Here is a 25,730-nt window from a genome sequence, read left to right on the forward strand (position 1 = left end):
GTGTAAAGCAAATGTGGATGTCACGTGCGGCAGTTTATGTGAATATCAGGTAAAGAAAGTATCGTGATAAACACCCATTTTATAAAATAACGGCGATTTCAGATTTCGAAATTTGAAATACTTCTGTTGAAAGACGGCTAATTTTGTAATACTTCAAGTATCATGTTTCTCTTCCGAGATGATATCGTCAGATCAGTTATGCGATTTTCCATGGTCCCTGAAGAAGGCTAACGAAATAGTATATTAACTGTTTGGAGGATATGACCTAAGATTTTATGTTGAGGCGGGGGGGGGGGGGGGGGGGTATTAGTTTCCTCAATCCGAGAAAATTGCAGGTTGAATTGAACCCCGTGTAACGATAATCCATAGCTTCATGATGCTTTTGATTTGCGATACAAAAAACAGGTTTTGAACTAGTGCTTAAATTTTAGGAATTATTCATGTTACGATATTTTGGTTTGTTGATGTGCCTCAGGAATCATCTCTGTGACTATGATTTAAAAGTGAGCATGTTATTGCATGTGATAACAATAACTGGAATGTTTTAGCATATGATCCGGCAGGTTTGTGAAAAGTGATAATAAATTTTAGTTAACAAGCACTGGATTCATTTGCACTAAGTGGCGGCTTTTGTAAAATTGGGCTTTTGGCTTATCTTTTACTAAACAATAATAACTTTGTTTGAACAGATTATTACCAGGGTACACTCCAATCAGAGTTTCACTTGAGCTTATAATTTGATCGTTTTGGGAGCAAAAAATTTATAGCTTGTGTGATTAAATGTGTGAGCATTTGGTTTGCCCAGTTTGTAAAGCAAATTAAACGAGTGCAGGAATTAATTCAATTATTTCAGAAATATTCCACATCTTGTTACCAGGTGTGAAGTTTTGTTTTCATCGCATCTAAAAGAAAAATAGCAGTTCTTTGATTGTTGCTAATCATTTTAGCTTCTCACTTTTTTCCTTCGGTTTTGAAGATTAAGTTTTGAAGCTATTACTGGTTTAAAAATAAATTAATGCTCTTTTTTTATTACTCTGAAGCAAATATGCAGCGATTATTTCAGTAATGCTGGTATTTTTTGTGATTTTTCGTCTGGTCTATTTAGCTTTTCGCCGAAAGATGCCCTTTCAATCAGTTTACCATTTCATTGTTTTACATTAAAGCAAATTTGAAATCACCATAATTACCTAGGGCGACTGAAGTTACTAAATTTTTTTTTGTTGTTTATTGATTTTGAGGTTGTATTGACTGTCCCTTTTTCAAGTTTGCTTCACCTTTTGTTAGAAGGTTGAGAGAGAACAACCTAATATAATTTTTGCATAAGATAAGCTTGACATAGCTTGACAAGAAGCTCTGCTTTTTCAACGCATACTTGGCTAGAGAAATGAAGCATTGAGGAACGAGAAAGAACGTGAGAACGGGTTATAAAAGATGCCCAAGTTCGAGAGCTTAAGACCAGTTGGTGTAAATGGGCAGCACAATAGGCTTGCAAGTAAGAGGTGCTGGTTCGAATCCAGTACTGGTCGATTTCCATAGTAGTTGTACCTGCATAGACCCCCTAACACCTTTCGTTCTTTATTTTCAAGTACAGATTAAACTTACAGGTAAATTCCGGTTGTTTTTGAGTAATTTGAAGGCTATATCCTGGTTCTTTACGGGCCGCGAAATGAAGTGGGCCCTTACTCTTTATCAGCACAATTCGTTCCAAATTTGGTGGTCTTTGTGGTGGTTTTTTATGATCTTGTCATAGGGTAGTGGTAAAGAATTAAATATAACAGCAGTCAGAGTCCCCGAACTTTTCCCGCCGTTTTGTAAATGACCACTGCCGAAAATTATTTGACAGTTTCCGATGCAATCAATTGTAAAAGAAATCTGTGGATTTTCTGAAAGTTTTAATATTTTACTTTTGATGACAAATATTATCAATTCCCTATAGCGTTTGCTACCATAATTAGTTGCTTTTTGCTTGCCTGCCTACCTTTGGGTTTTGTCCAGCTAACTGTTCAGCGATTGGTTTTCAGCGTTTCTGAGGTTAAATCTGCAAAAAGGATTGCCATTTTTATGATAATCTTCTTTGTTTTTCAAAAAAAACCGTGTTAACGGAGATGCTGGTAGCTTGGCAGTTTCCAGTTCTGTTTTTAGGGCTGAAATGTTTTAAAAAAAATAAGAAAAGATACCTCGGACAATCCCTTCAGCGGCTCGTTCTAGGTTTTTCAGGTTCTGTTTGGAGCTCATGAAATCTGATTGTTTTTTTTTGGTGTCTTAAGTTAAATCAGAATTGAGTATCATAGCTGATGGATATAAAAGGGATTCTTACAGAATTTGAGGAAATTTTTGAAACTCAGAATGACAGCTTGTGTTTTGTCAAGCTTTAGGGAGGTTTGAGTTATTAGGCAACTGTTTAACATTACTTGACAAGAACAGTAAATTGAATTGATTGCTAATCTGCGGTTTTTGAGGTATATCATTAAATTGAAGACTAGCTATTGTTTGTGGACAATTTAGTTAGATATGATTCGAGCATTCTGATCTGTTTTCATTAGCATGGTAGATTTAATTCAGCCTTGCGATGGTATTGATGTATGAATGTGTAATAAATCTGCCACTCCGTTATCTTAACATCAGAGATGTTTGATTACTTTGAGAACCCTAGCCTGTTTATAAATCTCAGACGATAACGGTACTAACACACCTGACCTGTCTTATCAATAAGTTCACTCCTTTTTATCTCTGATTTGTGAATACCTAGTAAAGATTGAAGTCGTTTGAATTGATAGTAATCAATTTTGCTTAATTTTCTGCAGATCTCTGATTAATCCGTCAGAAAAACCTGGAACAGTATAGTTATAATTGCAATCTTAATAATATAGTTGCCCTCATTTTAAAGTATCAAATGTGACTGAAATTGTGCTAAAAACAAATTTCTTTCGCTAATCTTTAACTATTTTGAAATACTTTGATTGACGTTTCATAACCTCGTTTGAAAAACTCAACGCATGAACTTGCAGGAATCTATTTCCGTTTGACTCAACAGTTTGGACATTGGTGCGAGTAACTGCAACTCCAAAGCTTGCTTTATTTGAATGCTTATATCTAAATTCTTGGATACTTAAGATGAATAATTCTTACGTTATCTCTACCTCTGCAGCTGCATTAATTAAAGGTTCGTGTTCACATTAAATTTTTAAAGTTTCAAATTGATAAGTGATTATAACATTTCTGTTTGTATATTGAAGTCGTGTGATTATCCACCAAATAATGCAAATTTTTGATTTTTGGTTTTGGAGTTATAACTATGAGCACCAAAAAATTATATCATATAGAGGCTGATTTTGATAACAGTTCTGTAATATTTTTAATAGAAATATTTGTGAATCGGTGAATTAGTATTTGTTCAGGAATCGTCTCTAAGAAAAGATTTTTTAAGCTGTGAAGCTTGCAGATATGCACTAGATATCTTTCTGTATTTGTACTTTATGAATGACGTTGTGAGTTGGGGACTTCGAATATGATACGTAACGCCCTAATTGGCTACATTTGGTGTCATATAAAGACCCTTGAGAAATGTTTGTGGGAATTAAGTGTTAATACTGTCATTTTTCAAAATGGTTTTGTCGGGCTTATTGAGATGCAGTCTGTTTGTTCTAATATAACAACCACTCTAAAACTAGTCCAAATAGGTTTGAAAAATAATCCTTCTCATTTGGATATTCAGAGTGTGTAGAATCAATCTTCTCTTTAACTAGATGAAGTTTTTATTAGTCGGTACTTTTGTTCCACCTTTATGAAATGGAAATGAAATCGTATTCTAGACAGGCCTTTGAATCAGACATTTTAGACTTTCTGATATATTTTAAGGGAAAAAGCAGAATTGTATAATTAGAAAGACCTATAGAAACTAAAAGGTTGAATGAATGCTTTCGAAATTCTAACAAAATTAGAGAAAACTACCTTTGAAACTAATTAATTTCTTTAAAATGAGTTTTTTAAGCTATAATTGTAATTATTCCGAATCCATTTTAGTTGGAGAGGAGTAGGAACTATATGCGCAACTGGTTTTTTTTCAGTTTTCGGCTGAGCGATATTTTATCCTACAGAGTTAGTAACATCATTAGAAACCACGTCAAGAGTAGAATTAAATTAAAAAGACTCTTTTGATTTTCATTTCCTCCGAATAATGGGCAATGTCCATTCGGGTAATGTCCATTCTTTTAATCACATTTTCCGTAATTTTGGCTCAAATTTGTTTAGTTTTGCAAAAATTTTAAAATTGTTCACGATAGAGTTGCCGTGAAGCGAAGTTGTGTAGCAATTATATTAGTCCTGTCGGTCTTTTTATGCGATTTTTCGCTTGACCGATTTTTCGTCTTACCGATTTGAATTTTCGTCCTTAAAAACGGGATAAACAGGTAGCGCCCAGCGGTTATTATGTGCTCGTAGAGCCTTTCAGCTGTTTCAGCTCAAACTGTTTTGGAGATTTATATGGTGTGAAGGGCGGTTCTTAGAGCTTGAACCCCCCCCCCACTGTTGCCCCTACCAATCACCCCAACAACTGTTGCCCCCGGTGCACCCCCTCCCCCCTCCGTTGCTAGCTACTGACAAAGCCGATGTTATTCGGTTTTGTCAGTAGCTCGCGCGATGTTATTCGGTTATGTTTTTCATTCGTAGAGATAGAGGATGGTTTCTGAATTGTTTTATTGACATGTTCTGCAAAATGTTTGAAAGTTCAGCCTCTTTCATGAAAAAATGAAACCAAATATGCCTTTTTTGGTCCATTCACTCCAAATTTGCAGGACACACAGATCTAGGAACTGCTGTCATGTTAATCGTTTACTCAGATGAGGTCTGTTTTTACGCCGGCTTCCTAATAAGGAGTTCTGGAAATGAAATTTTGCTGACGTTTCACAATTTCAATGCTTTTTGGCCAACCCCGAGCTGTAGAACAATTACGTGCTTTTTAATAGCCTCCGTCAGCCTCTCAACGGCTATTCTTTAGGCGCTCTCCTTTTCTAATTCGCTTTATCTTTTGATCACGTTTTTAGTTTTACATAAGTCACGATTTTGACTTCTGACTTCCTTCACTCACTGTTTCAACTGAATGGATTTTAAATGCTTTCACGTATTCAATTACGCAATGTGGTGAATAGTGTCATTGTCAAAAGATCAAATTCAAAAGAGACGGGATAAACCAATAAAGCCCGGTCATTAAGTGATTGCGAAATAGGTTATCAAATTTCATTAGTGTTTGCTATCTGACATTGGTATTAAGCGTATCAGCTTTCTGTTTAGAAGCTGAATTAATTATAGTTAAAGAATCAAACTGAAACTGTAGGGCAAATTAGAAAAAGAAAACAAGAAATTCTATCTATCTTTTTCTGTTTCAATCCCAATTTCAATCTTCTTCTGTTTCAAGGCTTCTTCTTCTGCCGGCTATGTTAATAGACTTGCAGCTATGTCAGTTTTGGTATTGCCGTGAGTTTTACCATCATTCAAATTGTGACTGGTTTCTGTCGTTTTAATTGCTCTCAAGTAAAATTTTTAGCAAATATATTTGCGCTGCGGCTTTTTTACAACTCCACTAACAACCGCCTCCACCGTACCTCCCAACTAACCAGTCCACCACCTACCACGCCTCACCACCCCCGCCAAGTTGCCTACCCCAAACCTATCTAGCCTACCAACTAACAACGCCCTCCTCTCTCCAACGTACCCCCACCCAACAAAACCCACGCCTCCTCCCCACGTCACTCCTAGCTATCTACCCCAAGCCTATCTGTCCCCATAACTGCCCCAGGGCAATCAGCAGTCGTTGAGTCGTTTCTGGTACTCTACCGGCTATGACTTCTCTGCAATGTTTCTTTGGACCGATTTTTCGTCTGACCCTTTTTTTGCTTTTTTCGACTCTTCGCTTCGTCTTCGAGAACGTGATAAACAGATAAAGCCCGGAGGGCTTTAAGTCTTTGAGTATCTCTTGGAGCCACGCTATTCGGTTTCTTGCACTTTTTTGGTTTTTAACCAATGTCAGATAAATAAGAACCCATTTAAAGATTTAGTTAAGGACAGCCTCGTTTAGGTTCAAATAAAGCCTAAATAAACAAATATCCTGGTCTTCAGGGCTCTGACGAAGTTATAAAGTTATCGTGAACTTGCAATTAAATGAGTTTTGCCTACATTTGTCTTTTTATCTTTTAACCTAGTATCTTTAATCAGAGATATCATTATTGTCTGAAAAGTAATAATGGAAACTTCTAATGCGTATGATTGTTTTAAAAAATACTAAATTTTCAATTTTTAGCTGTTTTCAATCTTTTTTTCCCGCCATATTGGAGCTTAGTCTCCTTAATGGCGGGTTCCATCGTCTATTAAAAGAAACAAAGTTCATTTTTTTTCTGTTTTATGTTTTAACAATTGGCTTTATAACTTTGATACTTCGAAAATTTTGGGTTTTTGCCAATATTTGTCGTTCATTTCTGGTCTATTGTCACTTTATAACATTTATGACAAGTCCCAAAGTTGGGCAGAATTGAACATATATAATGTTTTGATCGAATATCTTACAGTTGCAATGGCTCGGACGTTTTTTTGGAAATTTTTTATTTGTTTAATAGCCGCCGTCAGCCTCAAACTGCTATTATTTAGGCGCTCTCCTTTTTTTATTCGCTTTACTTTTTGATCACGTTTCTGTTTTACATAAGTCACAATTTTCACTTTTGACTTCTGACTTCCCTCACTCACTGTTTCAACTGAATGAATTCTATATTCTTTCACGCATTGAATTGCGCAATGTAGTGAATACGGTCAATGTCAAATAATACGGAGCAAAATAAGAAAACGGGTTAAACCGATAAAGCCTGGTCATTTAATCATGGTGCATTAGGTTATCAAAGTTCATTAGAGCGATTGCTAGCTGATATTAGGATTAAGTTTAATGCCCTTCAGTTTTGGAACCTGAACTACATCGGAAAATTTCTGTCAATTTCATTTTCGTCTCGTTTTCTTTTTCTGTTTCAATCCCGATGTGCGTCTAGCGCGTCAACGGCGTCTATTTTCCGGCAATCTTCCGGCTATGTTTTGGCTTGTATTTGATGTTCTCTTTGTAATCGTGCAGCATATTCTGATTTATGACAGATCTCAGTGGCTTCATATGAAGCTATAAGTGAGTTTATTTAATATCTTCAGTTGAAAGCTGAATTATTTAATGACTTTGATTTCAAAAATATCAGTGTAATTTAGAACATGGCTTTTTTGTTTTTGTTTTGTCTTCTTTTTACGTAGTCTCATTCATGACAGTTCTCATCCACTTTCTTGTGAAGCAAATGTTTTTTTACTGGTAGTTCTAACCGATGGTATAGTGTTTTTGAAACCGAGGAGTTTTCAAAATTTTATTGGTGTCATCATTTGTTTCTTGCCCTATCACATCACGCTTTAAAAAACAGCCCGCACTGATGATCAATTGGGGCGAAAGTGAACATATAAACTTTCTACTTAAAAGTTTATCATCTGATTGTCCAAAATGAGTGTTCGTTAAACTTTGCATTCTCGTAAATTACTTAATTCTTTCGCTTTTGCTTCACAAGAAGTTACATGTAAATGTTTGTCCCGCCAGCTCATTTGTTACAAATTATTCGCACCCGCCAGAAGCAGGGCATTTCTTTACATAATGATCTACTATGTAATGACACGTGCTCTCTAAGTGGGGGGTTTATAATGTCCGGGGGCACAAGCGGAAACGATCCCCTTTAGTTGAAAGTTGATGGTTGTTAAGCTAGTCGACGTCCTGTGGTTTCAAGAAATTCAATGGGTTTCTGCCCGTTTGCTCAGTTTTGTCGACTTGTTACATAGACTCGAGAAGGACAGGTCTCATCTACTTTCTTGTGAATTAAAAGTTGACTATTCGATTTATCTGATGACTTCTACTTCTTTACTAAAGGGCTTTGACTTTTTTACTAAATGTTTTCTAAATTAGTTATTGAATTTTCTCTTTGAGCATTCTAGTCTCTAAATGTGCTGTTCACCGAAAAATCTTCTGAGAAGAACTAAATTAATGTTGTGAAAGTGCTGTTCCTAATCTTTTGAGCCCTGCCCTCTTTGTTAACTGCTACATATCAAATGCATTTCATTGCTAAGTTATTCGATTATCAATGTTTTGCTTCTAGACTTTCTTTTGATTTTATAGGACTGTGATTAATTGCTCTCAAACGAAGTTTGTAGCAATTATTTAGTCCTGTCGGTCTTTTTTTATGCGATTTTTCGCTTGACCGATTTTTCGTCTGATGCTTTTGACTTTTCGTCCTCAAAAACGGGATAAACAGGTAGCTCCCAGCGGGCATTAAGTGCTCTTAGAGCCTTTCAGCTCTGTTTCAGCTCAAACTGTTTTGGAGACTTATACTTACGGTGTGAAGGGCGGTTCTTAGAGGTTGAAGACACCCCCCACTGTTGACCCCCCTCCTATTGCCCCACTCACCCCCCCCCCCCCACCGTGCTAATGCCCCCCACCCCAGAGATGCCCCCAAACAACCCCCAGTGACCCCCAACCCCCCCCCCCCCCTCCCGTGGCTAGTTACTGACACGAACAACCGCTTGCTAAAAACGCAATTTTTTACTATTTTGCAATTTTTTTCAAGCCTTTTGAAAATTTTTGACTTTTTTTTATTTTTACCAGCCCTAGGTGTCAAAGAACCTCCTCTAGGGTTCTATAATAGGTTACTGCATTGCTTCTAGTTGGAATGGAATGGTTTCAACATTTTAATATCACGAATTTTAGCAATATTCAGGTCTTTCCAGACCCAGGGGCCAGGAAACATCCTAAGGGGTTCGATAATAAGTTACTGACAAATTTTTAATGGCAATGGATTAGTTCTTCAAATTTTTTGTAGTTTTTTTATAATTGATCAGCCTCAACAGCCAAGGAACCTCCTCTAGGGGTTGAAAATAGGTTACTGAATAATTTCTAGATTAAATGGAATGTCTTGCAAGATTTTAGCGTCACGAGTTTTGGCATATTTGTGATATTTTTGCCATTTTTTTCAATTTTTTGACATTTATAGTCATTCAGATTTTTTGAGCCTCAAGGGTCAGAAAACCTCCGTTAGGGTTTGATAATAAGTTTTTGGAAAATTTTTGTTGGCCATGGATTAATTTTCAACTTTTCAATATCACAAGTTTTGGCAATTGATTTTAAACAAAGCTTGCAATTTTTTTTTCTTTTTTTAGGTTTCTCTGGCCTCGAGACACGGAATTTCCTCTAGGGTTTGATAATATTTTATTGCATAGTTTATAGATGTAATGGAATGTTCAAGATTTTATTATCAGTAATTTATAATTTAGTTTTTATTTTAATGTATTAATCCTGTTTTTCCTTTATGCAATTTTTCGCCTGGCCGATTTTTTGTCTGACCCATTTGACTTTCGTCTTCAGAAACGGGATAAAGAGGTAGTGCCCTGAGGTCACTAAACCGTGGCTAGCTGTTGACAAAGCCAACCGCTCGCCGGTCGTTTGAGAGCAATTCGCCCGACGTTAGTCGGTTATGTTTTAATAATGATTCATGTCAGAAGCAAAAAACTTTGTCAATTGCGACATTTTGTGATAGCTTGCTTTAACATAAATTGAGGAAAGAGCATCTTTCTTTGTACTTCGGATTTTTGCATCTTTCTAAGAATATACGTCTGTACGTGGTATGTGATGTTTATCGGCTTCTTAAAGACAAATTAGTATAGTGAAAAAAATCACACGTTCTTTTGTTCAGCTGAACCGTCTCAAATTCTACATCTAGGTTTCTCATCACTATTGTAAAAAAACTTCTTTTTAATTTAACAACGTAAATAAAATTAGGCTAAAAGTTGTTATTTTTTTCCGTCAGATCTATTAGTTTATTGAAGCCAATACTGCGTCATGTCAAAAGAGTTAGGGGAAGGGTTAGTGGATATCATATCATTTCCCCAATTTATATTTTGATTATGGATTTTTTCTCTTTTGGTTTGCTACTCAAAGATATAAATTCTTTTTCTTTCTTTGTAAATTTAATTTTTGATATATTTTGTTTAACATTCTAAAACTTTGTTTGTGTATTTTTTAATTTTCGGCGCAGTACGATGGAATCGATTTGCTGACTGCCAGGCTTTTGATTAGTTTGGGCAATTTATCTACGATTTTTTGAAGTTATTGTTTTTGTTGGCATTCAAACTTTATCGCTAAAGTTTAGCAATCCTTTCAAGTGAATATTGATACTTGAGAAACTGAGTTTGCATAGAGAAAACTGCATTTTCACTTGTCTTGTGAGCACATAGTAGAAGTCGTGTGATGTCTTTGTCCACGGAACTATATACAATCATTGGGAACTATAACGTGTTGCATGTTTAGCCTCAAAGCTACAGAGTGACGGTCTGGTCCAGGCGGCCAATGTGCCCCTCTTCTTCGCCTTCCTTGCTCTGGTGCTGCTGATTGTGGTGGCTGTCTTAGGAATGGTCTATTGGAGGAAAAACAGAAGTCACCCCTACAGAGGTATGGATTACACAAACATAAATTTTGTTTATTTTGTTTGTTCTTCACTGAAACATAATAAAAAATAATCAAAATATCGATGCGGATTTTTCGAAGATCTGAAGTTCAGCAGTATCGGTAAAATTATTGCTGCGTAATCTAGATACAAAGTAGTTGAAAAAGAAATATCAAGTTCTTGGAAATCAATTGGTTAAATAATTAGACTCCGTGTTGATGCTTAACTGATCGAAGAGTTGTGTTTTTCCAGTTAACGACTTTCTTAGTATTTGATGCTGCTTTTTTAATAGTGAAAAAATTCTTGTAGTGCGTGAGCAAGAAATGAAGTTCCGACCGAAAGACGCTCCCTCGATTCCACGCAAAGATGACACAGCCAGATTCGAGGAGTACCAGCCTGGTCTGTTTGGCAGAGATCCCTTCCTAGACACAAATCCACGCACACCTCTTATGTCTTATACACCACGGCCAGGAGGATCAAGGTACGTCACACAAAGTTGCTGTAAAGTTTTGTTTAGTAAATGCGCTGCAAAAAGGGCTTCTTAGAAGCCACAAAATGATAGTTGGGCTATCATTGGCCTTCTCTTGGTGTTTTTACAATTCAAGAGTTTTAATTCTTTTAATGACTCGAAGAGGAGTATGAGAGAAGTGTTTTTTAAATCTATTTTGTTGGAGTGAAGTTTTAAGCAGGAGATGAAACGCGTGGTTTAAGTCTTGAACAAAATTGATGATTGGAGAAAAAAGTGTTTTTTTTTGTTAATGCCGCTGTTTTTGAGAGAGCAAGAAATTACGGTGTGAAAAAAATTTTTGTAAGGGAGCAGCATGCTTTGTTCACGCACTGCTTTTGCAAACAGTCTTTTTTGTTCAAAATGTTTTGTTGTTTAGTGGTTTGAATAGGCTATAATATTTTTAAGCATATTCAGATAATGTTCTTAAAAGTTTTTTATTGCTCTCGAGCGAAGTTTGAAGCAATTATTGTGAACGTTTGTGTCTTAGTCTTATGTAAATTTTTTGCTTGATCCTGTTGGGTTTTTGTTCTAGGTTATTCTTTGACTTCTTGGGTGACTTCACACTTTCGTTCTTAATTTTTGAGTCATCTAAGTTGCTCTCGTTCTGATATAAAGTTGGGGGAATGGAAATCAGAGCTATTGCAGTCGAGTGGTTAAGAGCTCGGCTGCCAACGTGGTGGTCCGGGGTTCGAATCGCAATGGGCAAGTGTTTTTGCCTCTATAAAACATTCCTAAGCTAAAATCCCTCTAAATTGAATTATCCCCGTCTGTATTTCGAGAGCAATCTATACGACGTAGTCAGTTTATGTTAAATAAGCTTAAATAGAGTTAGGGGAAGGGTTAGTGGATATCATATCATTTCCCCAATTTATATTTTGATTATGGATTTTTTCTCTTTTGGTTTGCTACTCAAAGATATAAATTCTTTTTCTTTCTTTGTAAATTTAATTTTTGAAATATTTTGTTTAACATTCTAAAACTTTGTTTGTGTATTTTTTAATTTTCGGCGCAGTACGATGGAATCGATTTGCTGACTGCCAGGCTTTTGATTAGTTTGGGCAATTTATCTACGATTTTTTGAAGTTATTGTTTTTGTTGGCATTCAAACTTTATCGCTAAAGTTTAGCAATCCTTTCAAGTGAATATTGATACTTGAGAAACTGAGTTTGCATAGAGAAAACTGCATTTTCACTTGTCTTGTGAGCACATAGTAGAAGTCGTGTGATGTCTTTGTCCACGGAACTATATACAATCATTGGGAACTATAACGTGTTGCTTGTTTAGCCTCAAAGCTACAGAGTGACGGTCTGGTCCAGGCGGCCAATGTGCCCCTCTTCTTCGCCTTCCTTGCTCTGGTGCTGCTGATTGTGGTGGCTGTCTTTGTAAGGTGGCTGTCTTTGTAATTTTTGTAAGGGAGCAGCATGCTTTGTTCACGCACTGCTTTTGCAAACAGTCTTTTTTGTTCAAAATGTTTTGTTGTTTAGTGGTTTGAATAGGCTATAATATTTTTAAGCATATTCAGATAATGTTCTTAAAAGTTTTTTATTGCTCTCGAGCGAAGTTTGAAGCAATTATTGTGATCGTTTGTGTCTTAGTCTTATGTAAATTTTTTGCTTGATCCTGTTGGGTTTTTGTTCTAGGTTATTCTTTGACTTCTTGGGTGACTTCACACTTTCGTTCTTAATTTTTGAGTCATCTAAGTTGCTCTCGTTCTGATATAAAGTTGGGGGAATGGAAATCAGAGCTATTGCAGTCGAGTGGTTAAGAGCTCGGCTGCCAACGTGGTGGTCCGGGGTTCGAATCGCAATGGGCAAGTGTTTTTGCCTCTATAAAACATTCCTAAGCTACAATCCCTCTAAATTGAATTATCCCCGTCTGTATTTCGAGAGCAATCTATACGACGTAGTCAGTTTATGTTAAATAAGCTTAAATAAGCCGATTTTCTGGTATTTTCAATTGCTCTTGAACAAAGTTTGAAGCAGTTATTGTAAACGTGTTGGTCGTTTTCACGCAGAATTTTTGCTTGAACGTTTTGACTTCTCAGTTGACTTTTATGCCCTTGACTTTTTCCTCTTGCGTGATCTAGTTTTTTTTCTCATTCACAAATCTCAGCAGATAAAAATGTGAAATGAAAAATTCCGACAAAATTCGTTGAAAAAAGTTTTTACATTGAATTTGTTTAATGCTTATAGCCGCGAAGCGATAGCAGGCATTATTGGGGACATCGTGGTTTTTTTAATTCGTTGTCTCCATCGATGATTTTTACGACCTGACTTCTTGGAATTGACTTTTTCAATGACTTCAGTTACGTCTACTGCTTTGCAGTTAAATTTTGTGGGCGTGAATTTTCTGCTTTTAGGTCAATTGCGTGAGTTACTTCACTCAAAATAATGTTTTCTGAACTCACTTCAGATTTATGAGCATTTGCTAGTTAAAGATTAATAGTGTGCATCTCAGAAGTGCCAAACTTATATGATCTTATTCTTGAGTATTAGTCGTGTTTTTGAGTTTGGTATAATTGTGTGCCGGTTTGTGGTATATAATAACGTCTAATGACGTCATCTGAAGGCTCCTCAAGTGGGTTTATATACACTCCGACTTAAGCAGGTTTCAATGGATTCGAGCTCCCACTAGTCAATCGATAGAAATTCTTTCTACATTGGTCGATTGTTTTTTCAGCTATTTTAGCGATTTTGGCCGTTGTTTTTTTTATCGCCGTCAATGATAATTGACACCTTTTGCTCAAAGAACTTTAGTTACCAAATGATGCAATTTTTATGGTATAAAACGCTGTTCTTATTGAGAAAGGGCGGAAAATTGATAAATTTTAATTTTTTTCCCGATTTTGCTGCTTTTCATTTTCACAAATAGACAGACAAGTGTTTAACCTGACAGTGTTTACCTATTGATGTGTGAGCAGATTGATGTTTAAAATTGCACGGGAAAAAATCATGTTCTTAGGTATATTTGTATTATGCAAACAAATTGAATGTTTCTAATTTCTGTAGTTATTTTTGGGGTGGTTTTTTAAATTGCTGTCGAAAGAAGTTTGAAGCTATTGTTGTAAACCTGTTGGTCTTTTTATGCACAATTTCCGCTTGACCGTTTTGACATTTCGAGTGAATTTTTGCACCTTGAATTTTGCGTGATTTTGCGTGAGTTAAATTTCGCTCTCATTTACAAGTGTCAGCAGCTGAACTAAGTGGTGGCAGTTCGCCGCTAAAAGTCAAATGAAAAGTGCGCCCAAATTGGAATAGTTTTACTTCAACTTTTATTAGTGGTTTATATAAACCTCTAATGACGTCATTTGAAGACCCCCCTCACCCAACAGAAGCAGGCTGCAAGAGCTTCGAGGTCCCATTAGGCGTTCGAGACCAATTCTTCTGACGCTAGTCAATTTTTAATAGCCACGAAGCAATAGTTGAGGCTATTATTGGCCTTCTCTTGGTTTTTTTATTAAATCGTATTATAAAATTTTTGTTTCGACCATATGACGTCACAATCACTTCAAATCAATTTTTTGTTCATTCGTTTATGCAACTTCAATTGAATTGCGTGTGTGACGTCATTTTTCAGTCTTAGTGGAGCGAGATTTTTTTGTTCATTTGCGTGATTAAAATTTGGTCACACGTGACACATCTCACTCTCAAAAATGACTTCCGAACTCTGAAATTGACTCTTTTTTGCCTTAATTCAAAGACATCAGGTCAAATGAGTGCTTTTTCTCTCTAATTGAAGGTTATTTGAAAGCAGCTAATAGTTATACAGATTCTTAATCAAAATTTAACGTATCAGCCGTAAGTTTCCTTTTTGGTCTGTCTTTCTTTCTTCTTGAGACTACAGATCTATAAATCTATCGCTGATATTTTCTGGTAATCAGCCAGCTATTCTGTTTCAAGTTTTTAAATTTTTTTATTTTTCCCCCGCTTTAGTAAGTACTAGTTTAATGGAAAGGTAGTTTTCTTGATAGACGACTCTTCTGGTCGTTTCCGGATTTCTTGCTGCTCTTTTTTGTAATGTCTGTTAACACATTGATTTTTGAAGTCAAATCGCAGAAGTGATTTTGGTCGCGCTGAAGCAGGAAGTTGAGCGAAAACGCGAGTGGTTTTAATTACTTTTGAACGAAGTTCTTAGCAATTATTGTAAACGTGTGTTTTTTTATGCAAAAGTTTTGCTTGACGGTTTTGACTTTTCGAGTGACTTTTACGCCCTTGACTTTTCGCGTGATCTTAAATTCCCTATCAATCACAATTTCAGGCAGCTGAATTCAATTGCTGGCAATTTTATACTAAAAGTCGAATGAAAAGTGCGCTTAAACTGGTGCCATTTTTTAACTTTAAATCTTAATAGTGTTATATGTTAACCACTAATGTGTTTGAAGCCCACTATTGAATTTCTTAAACCCATTTAGCCCCCCCCCCGACTGAAGCAAGTTGCAATTGATTAGAGCTCCCACTAGTCGTTCGAGAGCAAAATACGTTTAGTCGGTTATGTCTGTTAACACATTATGTCTCGTAACACATTATGATTTTGGAAGTCAAATCGCAGAAGTGATTTTGGTCGCGCTGAAGCAGGAAGTTGAGCGAAAACGCGAGTGGTTTTGTTTGTGCCGTGCAATTTTTTACTATAGTTTCAAATATTGTGTGTAAGTATTGTGAGAAAACGGTATTTGAATAAAAATTCGTTTTCTCGATTATATTTTCACGTGTGGTAATTTGACTTTGGTTTTGACTGTTTTTCGAGGTTTTTTATCGGATTTTCTCTAAATTGTTTTTCCCGTCCAGTTCTTGTCAATTTTAGTTTTTGTTTAGTCAATAGTTGTTTTTTAAATTGTAGCTCAAGACTTGTTTCTGCTGCGTTTGATTCCGTCGCCAAGATTTTTGTTACGACCATTTGACGTCACGGTCACTTCAAATCTGCTTTCTGTTCATTCATTCATGAAATTTGGACTGAAATTCGTGCTTGACGTCATTTTCACTCTTATTGGAGCGAGTTTTTCTTCATTATCGTGATCAAATTTTTAATCACAGGTGACCTCTATCTCGTCAAAAACTACTTTCCTCACTATCAAAATGACTTTTCTTTACTTGAATTTAAGGAGATTGTGTTTCACTTTAGGTCAACTGATTGTGTTTCACTTTAATTAAAGGTTATTTGAGCGCATCTAATGGAAGCAGTAATAAGTTGTACAGATTCTTAATCAAAAGATAAATCAGCAATTAATGAAAAGGAGAGAAATTTTTTCTCTTATCTTTTTGAGAGCTATTCATCGGACGCTATTCAGTACTTTGGTATTGTTTTTACTCTTATTTTTCGCTCGCATAACCGATCGGAACTAATGGATCTTAACCATCCCCCTTTGCAATTTGGATTGTTGAATAAAATTTATGCGGGTAATTTATCGAGTGATCAGGGAAGAAAATTCCCGGTGTCGCCGCGATAACTGACGAGATTTCCGGATGAGATTCCACAGCGCTGAGCCGTGAGCAGCGGGCTGCAATCGGGCGGTGTAATATTTTAATATTAGATGAACCAAGGCTAATTATATATGTTAATGAATATAGCTAAAAAGATCCAAATTAAAATTATCAACCACGATTTTTTGTGATTGTAGAAAGAGATGTCATCGACTAACTGAAACTGCCTTGAGTTTAAGCAGCTGCACCTTCTAGGTTCAAATTTTCCTCAGGTTTCCTTTTTTTAGGGATCTGCAATAACTAAGTTAGTGCTAATCTCTATACTAAAGTATGGATGAAACTCTCACAAACATTGATTGGTTAAAAGGTATTTTTTGTTAAACTTAATTACCAATGCATATCTAGTATTCAAATGGATTTATCCAATAATGTCTGTCTAGGTTTGAAACCAATCGGAGCAGAAAGTGCCTTAGATTCGAAGGTAACTGCTTTTTCAGGATATTACAAATCTTCTGCAACTAATTGCACTGCATTTTGATTTCCATTGCTTCTGGATAAGTTATAAATTTGTATAGTTTCCTTTCAATTCCTAAAATTGTACTTTTTGTGTTAGGTTCACGCATTGATCATTACTTACCAGTAAATGCTTACCTCACTCTCAAAAGTTGAAAATGTTTCAAACCTGCTGTTATAAGTTATTAATTAAGAAATTCACTCGAAAGCTTTCCTTGCAACTAAAGATTTTAATCATGTTCAATTTTTTTCGGCTTAATTTTGGGAGAGAAAATTCAACCACAACTGAAGACTAAAAATTGGACCGTTCAACTTATCGAATCCTATACATCTTATACGTGGCTTTCAGTACCTGTCTTCCAAATTTAGTTGTCAAACCTTTTGTTGCATTACACATACGAAAAAACAGTTTTGGATTACGTAAAGAATTCAATATTTTGTCAGTTTTTTCAGTTTAAGCAATTTCATACAGCCTAAAACTTGCTTCTATGAAATTCGTTTCAAGATATCTTTGATACCAATTATTCTCAGAACCCGAGATAATGAGCAAGTGCTAATGGGCAGTCACAAAACAGTGAAAAGTGTACGTTTTGTCGAATGTGAATTTATCAATTTGTATACGAGTGGTGTTTCTGTATTGGTTTTCCAAATTTTGTTGTCAATACCTTTGCTTCAGTCTACTCTGATTTATGCACCTGTGCTTTTCAGAATGGATCTAGATGCAGATAGCTATGATGATGACGAGGCCATGATGGGGGGCTTTGATGAAGATGGCTCATTTCTGGGTGCATATGGTCGGGGTGCAATGGACGCTCCTACAGACCTGAACACTTCTGTCTGATCACACGTCACTACTCTGTGAGCAGATTCGATTAAAGCTTTCGCTGGAAATTGCAATTCAATAGAAACAAATAAAAAACTACTCACGAAAACTTTCTCTAAGCGTGTCTAGAACGTTTGAAATAGTAGAGCTGCGCAAACTGTTTCCTTTTGAAACATGATGAAACTTGGAGTATTTTTTCCGCGGATTGAAATTGTTTAGTGCCAGTAGATTGCATTCTTAATGGTGAACACTGAACATCATAAAAATGTGAACTAGTGGTTAACTATCAACATTCTTTGAACTCTATTATATAAGGACAACTTGGTTCAATCATGTTAGAAATACTTTGTGTTAGTGTCTAAGGACTACTGTAGTTAATTCTGTATAAAATACTGAGAAAAGGAAACAGATGCGAGTTGTATAGTTGAAAATGGAGTGAAAAAATGGTTTTAGTTGTCTCAATAATGATATCACTGCTTTGCTAATTCTTTTTATATCTTTTCCTCAAAAGTTTCTAGAAATTCTCTTCCTTTGTGTTCAATTCATTTGATAAACCAAATATTGCAATTGCTACAAAAAGGTGCGTACTATTTTGAACAAATATATGCAAGATCTGTTGGATGATTTTACATCTAAAACAAAATTTGTTATCAATTATCGAAGTTTTTTTTACCATTTTCGAATAAGTTTGGTCAATGTATTAATCGGTGATTTTCGAGTTGTAATGAGCTGATCAGAAAAATTAACTGTCAATAGAAATGTGATAAGGGAATTGAAAGCAGTTATTGATAACAAGTTGGGTAAAAATTTTGATCAAATGCATATAAAGCGCTTTTATTTCATTTGTTTTGGGCGATGAATATGATATTATTATTATAACTGACTGTTAGTTGGTTCAAAATTATTCTTGAATGCTATATCAAGAATTAACCAACAAATACCCCATAAAAATGAACCCTATGAAAATTAATTGATTGCTAATGTGTGTGTTGATGATTAATTGGCACTATCTTTCAATAGTGTGCGATGGAGTGAAAGAGCAAAATTGGATGTTGTCTGAAACTGTTTAGTTTTGGTGTAGATTAATTGCTGGTAAAATTAACGATTTCTAAATAGCTGTTCAAATTTCAATTGTTTGCAATTATCGTTATTGAAAAAAAATTAAAGCTTATTGCTGTACCTCGTTTCCGGAAGAAACTATGTGAAAGTTTTTGGCTTAATGCTTGTTGTATTTTCAGCTTTGGAGAAACTGTTAAATACTCCATGAATGCAAGAATTTGAACAGAGTTTAGATTTTGTGTTTTTTACTAGTGATATTCTAGTTTATTCTTCTTAACTTTAATTACCTCTGTTATGTACCTTTGTGCTTTTGTTGCCATTTTTCCTTCCGACTATTTCTCTTCTTCTTCTGATGGTTTATAAATGAGTTATGAATTGTAATTAATAGCCGCCCTCATCTTCTCAGCCGGCTATTATAGCGCTCCTATTTTTTTTACAATTCAAAGAATTTGAATTGTATTGGGGCGCTGTCTTTTTTTTTTTTTAAGATCTGTTCACACATTTTCATGATTTTTGAAGTCAAATTGGAGTAGTGATTTTGGTCACGCCGAAACAGGAAATGGAGCGAAAAAACGAGTGGTTTTGCGGCGTGAATTTTTTTCGCTCTAATTTTAAAGTAGAGTGAGAAAATGGTGTTTGAACAAAAATTCGGTTTCTCGGTAGTGGTTTTTTGTTCACATGCGGCAATTTCACTCTGATTTTTACTGTTTTTTCGATTTTTTGGATCGGATTTTTTTCTAAAAGGTTTTCCCAATCCATTCAAAGCTCATTCTAGGCCTAGTTTTTTGTGTGAATTAAATTTTCATTTCTCGTTAGTGGTTTTTTTGTTCACATGCGGCATTTTCACATTGTTTTGCTGTTTTTTTTTCTTTTTTTTTATCAGGATTTTTTAAAAATGGTTTTCTCAATTCACTCTTAGTCCATTCTAGGTCTGGTTTTTCTGTTTAGTCAATGAAAATTCTTTGAATTGTACGTCAGGAGTTGTCCTGCTATGTTTTTTTACTTCGTCGAATAAAAAAATGTTTCGCTTTACCTCATTTTGCCGCTTTTTCAACATTTTGCGTGATATCTTTTTGACTTCTCTAGGCTGGTTTCTCTCTTCTCTCATTCTGCTAAAAGTGAATTTGAACATCAGTTGCTCAGCAAAGCAATTCAAAATGAACAGAGTCAGTATAAAAAATTGAAGTCAGAAGTAGAAACGGGATAAACCCATAAAGCCCAATTTTAGATGCCCGCTATTTGAACGTCGTTCCTATAAAACCTAGTTACCATCTCTAATGCTTATTGGTATTGATAGTACCCCTGTAGGCTCTCTCTAAGAAACAGAAGTACGTTATGTTCAACTACGAAATGCCATCAAAATAAATCGGTCTTAAAAAATGTTTTTGTACAAAAATCTTTTTTTTTCAATATCTTCTATTCTTTCAATCCCAATCATGCTTATTGGAATCAACGGCGGCTATTTTCCGGCAATCTGCCGGGTATGTTTATTTAGTTTAGCACAGTTTTGTTATGACTACTGCTTGTTAATTGCTGTTAATGTCAATAATTAATCGCTCAATTCATAATTAGTAAATCATTCCATTCATTTGTTTAAGCGATAACTAGAACTAACATTCGTGATTATAAATGTTTAGGAAATATTTCACATTTGTTTTTGCTAGTTTTATAGAAATCGAAATATTTCCTTCAGATAATTTAGTTAAAAATTGATAGAAAAAAGTGCTTAGTATTTAAATTTTGTTGAGATACTTGAATATTTCGACCAAAATTTTTCAATTTATACGTTTGTTCAATTTTTTTTTCGCTGCAGTTCAAGCTATTCCAGAAATCATGTGGTCAATTTTAGCTTGTATCACATGTTCTACGCTGTGGCGTCCTCAACATATGAATGAAGAAGTTATATAGCGCGTTACGTTTATGTTAGCGAGGAGAGAGAGACCCAGTGCCTTGACACGAGGGCATTTGCGACCTTGTGCGGAAAAAAGATACGAGGTGGGATAGGATTCAAGTTATCAATTTATTAACTGACAAGGAGGCTCGTCAATGTGCTTTTGCACATAATGTTCCGACCTCGCTCATCCACATTTTTGATTGTCTATCAGAAGACCAATAGATAGAAAACTTTATAAGGGTTCAATTTATTTTTAAAAAAATGAAGTAGAAACAAGTTGCTTTAAACTCAAAACGTTAAAATAAGTAAACAATGCCGTTTTAGAGAGCTGATGAGATATTAACGAAAGCTCGTAATATCAGAGATAGAAAACCATCATGTTAAGCATGAACCCGCATTTTAAAAAACTTTAATCTTCAGTTCACTAAAAATATGCAACCGGCCTTTGATGAACCTAAGCAACAAATTAACTGTTTTTACAAAATAGGAAAAAAGCTGGAAAAGTTCAAAAATCAGAATAATTTGAAACAAATAATTTCAAGAGCATGAAAACCATTAGCTATGCACTTAAACACAAATACATTAATTTGTATCTCCATATGAAGCTTGAGACCTGTTATTATCCAGAATTTTTTGTCCTATATTATAGAAACTAAATAGATTAACTTTAAGCTCTAAATATATTATAGAAACTAAATAGATTCCTTTTTAGCTCCAAAGGATGTGTCAATGGTGAATGTCAATAGCGAGACTTGAGAGTACAAAAGAACAACAAAAAACCAAAAATAAAAATACAAAGTGTTGAAGCACTAAACACTTTGAACTTGTTTCTGAATAATTGATATAGGTTCATTGACCCTCACTTGCACGTATAAAATGGTCGTTTGATAATTTTGCAATAAAATGAAATTAATTGGGTGTTGTAGCTTTCCAATAATTCACTTTTTAAAGAAAAAACGAAATTCAAAAATATAACGATCTATACAATTAGAGCCCACGAACGAACCTAGAACTGCCTTGACTTTGCTTTCACCCTTTAGAAACAGGTAATTGATCTAAATGTCAGGAAAATAAATAATTTGACGAAAAACGAAATAATACACCAGAAATAATTGACGAGTTTTTGATAAATATCGAGTTAAATTGGAAAAAAATATTTAATTCCGCAACACTCATAGCATATGAAAGTAAAACCAGACTTTTTTTGACAGTTTGAGAAGATTGTGTCAGAAGTTTTAGGCTAGTGCTTCCGGCTAATTTGAACAAAATATGCTATGGAAATGCAGTTTTGATTGAAAATAGGGTGATTTTTCGAAAAATGTTGCCAATTACTTAGGAAAAATTTTGGATCAATTTGTTCAGCACATTTATGCTGTCTTTGAAATTAAAACTATTAACTTGTTTGGTAAGAATTTTAATGTTTTGACAAAAAAATGAGCAAAAATACGGAAAGTGTAAACAAAAAACAACTGAATTCAGTCAAATGGTCACAAGATTTTGAACCTCGATAATTCCAGGTATAAAACGAATTTCAAAAGATCTTTTTAATTCGTTTTCCTACGCTGAATGGGCTTTTTATTGATACCACTCATAACTCTCTACAGTCAATATATCGGTCGACCAAAATTGACTAAACAAAAAAATTGTTTAATTATTTGGTTCCTCCTCCACCCAGGTGGGTCGGAAGAATTAGGTAACCAAAGGGTTTAATTAAATTTGAAGATAATTGAACATTGAGGAAATTTTGATATCCCTGTTTTCTTCGGGTGTAAAATACAAGTTTTGAATGTGCAAATGACACGAAATCAGTTGAAAATTTAATTAAAGCAGCTAACATTAAATGAGTGCCAAGGTTTTATGTAACACGTGTAGCTTCAAGTGCGTTTTTACCAATAACAGAGATAATTTTCTAAGTAAGTAGCATTCAATTGTTTGTGCTGGAGTATTTTTGCCTTGGGTTTTTCTAATATAGAATAAGCATGCTAAGACCGAGTAAATCCTTTATCTTGTTAATTGCCTGCTGTCTAAAAGGCCATTTGCACAATAATTTCACAAAACGATTTAATTTACATTAGTAACAGTCTGATATAACCGGCGTACAGGTAGCGCACAGTTTATGGCATGTAATAAAACATTCAAGTGGTCGGTATTTCAAACCCCTGCGTCTGTGAAGCGATCTATATGAGAACGAACTCTTTCGTAGCCATACCTTCTAGAGATGGTCACTGTTTGATTAATCTTGGCTACATTTGTGTTATCAGACAATTGTCTGGTTTAGTAAATTGGGAACAACCTTTTTTTCAATAACGGAATCTCACTGCTGACACTTCAAGCGTGAGCAAAAAGTTATTAACAAAACTTCAGCTCGAACTTAATTTTCGTAATACAATAACATGCTCGATCAGAATTATATTCGTCATAGCCAAAAGATTTCGAGATACGAGAAGTCAACTCCGTAAAATCTCTAAAAATGCAAGGGGTTGAAAACTTCTCTAACTAAGAAGCTTTTTATTCTCTAAAACCATTTGAAAACCTCTCCCTACTCTACCCCTCCCCACCTATAAAACTGAACTCTAAACAGAAGCTAGCTGATACCTTATGTTTTTTTGGTCGCACACAATTGAATTTTGTAGCATTTTTATAACTCCTGTTGGTTCTTTTTCGATTTTTTCTCCAACTCTTTGACTTCTTGTCTTCAAAAGGGGTATAAACATGTAAACCAGGGAAGGAATTATATAGATGAATTATATAGATATATAGCTTACTTAAAGACTTACTGTTCAATAAGTACACAAATCAATGAATTTGCTGAAAACACGCAAAAGCATGGTGGAAGTGGCAGTTTTGTTTCGCTGTTTAGACCCCCTTTCATTCAACCCATAACTACGCATGTTCAACCCCCCCCCCCCCCTGAGACCACTCCCCCACCCCTTCTTCATCTTTAAAACCCATCTCTTCAACCGCCTGCTCTCCACAAAAATCAGACCATATTGCACCCTTTTCTTACTTCTTACACCACCTCCTCTTTTGCTTAATTTAGCCTCCCTGCACCCCCAAGCTAGATATTGAAGCAACCAACCAGTCGTTTGGGAGCTGTTTGGGAGCCACATTAGAGGGCCGAAAAGGTACAACAATATTTAAATGGTATTCGAATCGGAAATTGTAATCGGGAATCATAAATTCTGACGGGTGGCCAAAACAGAATAGATCGGTTTAGTGTGATAACTAATCAGCATTGCTACCTTATGTTCGGCCCTAAGAACTAAACAGCATTTTAACTGCCTTTTTTTTAAAAAAAAACATACCAATTTTCAGTGTTGAAAAAGGAAGGATAGAAATCAAAACTGCAAAAAGCCAGATGTGGAGTTGAATGTGAAGAATGATACAGAAATTTTCTGCTTAGTCCAAAAATGTTTGACAAAAGCATTCTAAAGTAGAACGTAACGCAACATAAGGGGCTCTATTGATACCATTAAATACTATAAACGATAGCACCTGCTCCACCTGACATCTGTTTTTAAATTTCTTTAAAGCGTTAAATAATGCTAAACTTCAGAATTAAAATTTTTTCCTGAGATCTGTGGCATTTTTTTTTCTGAAGGATTCATCATTGGTAATTGCATCCCTAGAAGCAGTGCAAAAACTTCATAAAATGTTAGTTGCGTAATAAGTTCAATTGCATGTCCAATGTTTTGCAACAAGTGATGTTTTTTTGCGTATAACTTCATTGTCTTTTTATCGTGGTCTGGATTTCTGTTACTAAATGAGGTTTGCTTTTTTTTTGTTTGTAGATTGTTTGTTGACGCTCTCACAGGCTGATGCTTTGCCTTTAGCAAACAAAGGTTTATGATCTGGTTGTCTGATGCTGTTATCAAGCACTTGTTTGTTTTCCTTAGAATATTAACCTGTTTTCTGTCAACGTTTTGGCAATTTAAGGTTAAATTTTTTTCATGACTATTGCTGCATTTGAGCGCGGAAAACTTGTTAGTAATTCTTTACCCTCCTCTTCATTAATTCTTTGTGCTCCCGTGTTATGGCAGCGTGACCGCTGTTCAATGCCCTCGAAGTCCGAAGAATCTTTTGGATCATTCCTTTGATGTTTATTTTATTCTTTGGCTTGCGGCTGGACAGTTCGATTACGTAATGACTATTTCGTATTGAGAAGACAGTGATGGAGCTGCAGAAGTTTTGCAAACAGATTTCTTCTTGCAACTGTTAAACTATTTTGCTTTTTGTTTGCATCATAGCATAGCAAGGTCCCTCTGTGCAGACTCTTTAGCTAGTATTGTCATCTCCATACTCTTGTACGCTAGAGTTTGAAGAGTTCAATGCAGATTCTGTCGGCGTATTGTTTTTATGAGCTTAGAAGTTTCCAAGATTTGCTTCGCTTTTAGTTACTTCCATTTTTTTCTCCAAGAGAGTATATAGGAAAGAGAGCATATAAAATCATTTTAAACTCATCAGGTCAGTCATTGATAGTGATTCTTTTATTCATTTTAAAATTTGAGTGTTTCAATTTTTGGTTTGACAAATGTAGATTTGGCACTTCCTTTTTCAGTTTTTGGTCACGAAAAATGCCACGGGGCTTGAAGATTTCCTTACTCATTTCTTCAATAATTTTAACAGGGATTGGTTTTCAGTGGTGTTACCGAGTAAATTGAATTGAATAAATTATATCATTAGATAGAGAATTTTTGTGCGTATTATATCAAAACTTTCGCTTAGATTTTCCGTTCTAAATGCAACATACGTATTATTTCTGAGAAATAGAAAGGCCGATTTCTCACTAAGAATAACTTCCAAAATGGCTCAAAACTGATCGCTTAGCCTAACAAATTCGGTTTTTTGAACAGATTAGTTTAAATCGGTGACCTAGACTAAGACCTGCTAAAAAAGATCAAGCTAGATTTGCCTCCAAGTAAACGATGCTTATTGCCTTGACGTTTCGATATACAGTTGACTATAGACTGACTATATATATAGATCTCGATGAATTAAAGTTCCGATAGACTGTATTTGA

At 35.2% G+C, this 25,730-nt stretch overlaps 2 protein-coding genes across 10 annotated transcripts in view; one reads left to right on the forward strand and one right to left on the reverse strand.

Annotated features, from left to right (window-relative positions):
- LOC142348158 (neuronal cell adhesion molecule-like) overlaps positions 1-17,953 on the forward strand; it is a 150,218-nt gene extending 132,265 nt beyond the window's left edge. For 5 of the 9 annotated variants that reach the window (XM_075399377.1, XM_075399372.1, XM_075399374.1 and 2 more), the window contains exons 21-25: positions 549-563; positions 854-877; positions 10,361-10,501; positions 10,806-10,977; positions 17,643-17,953. In XM_075399377.1, coding sequence (XP_075255492.1) covers positions 549-563; positions 854-877; positions 10,361-10,501; positions 10,806-10,977; positions 17,643-17,775 — 485 coding nt within the window. In that variant the 3' untranslated portion in view covers positions 17,776-17,953. Of the gene's footprint in view, positions 1-548; positions 564-853; positions 878-3,148; positions 3,164-10,360; positions 10,502-10,805; positions 10,978-17,642 lie in introns of all 9 variants that reach the window. The other 4 variants (XM_075399376.1, XM_075399379.1, XM_075399378.1 and 1 more) reach the window with 4 other exon arrangements.
- Positions 1-25,730, reverse strand: part of LOC142348160 (uncharacterized) — a 586,343-nt gene that overhangs the window by 239,835 nt on the left and 320,778 nt on the right. The gene's annotated exons all lie outside the window — the stretch shown is intronic.

The sequence above is a fragment of the Convolutriloba macropyga genome, chromosome 10, assembly GCF_964194025.1.
Source record: "Convolutriloba macropyga chromosome 10, txConMacr16.3, whole genome shotgun sequence".
NCBI lineage: Eukaryota > Metazoa > Xenacoelomorpha > Acoela > Convolutidae > Convolutriloba > Convolutriloba macropyga.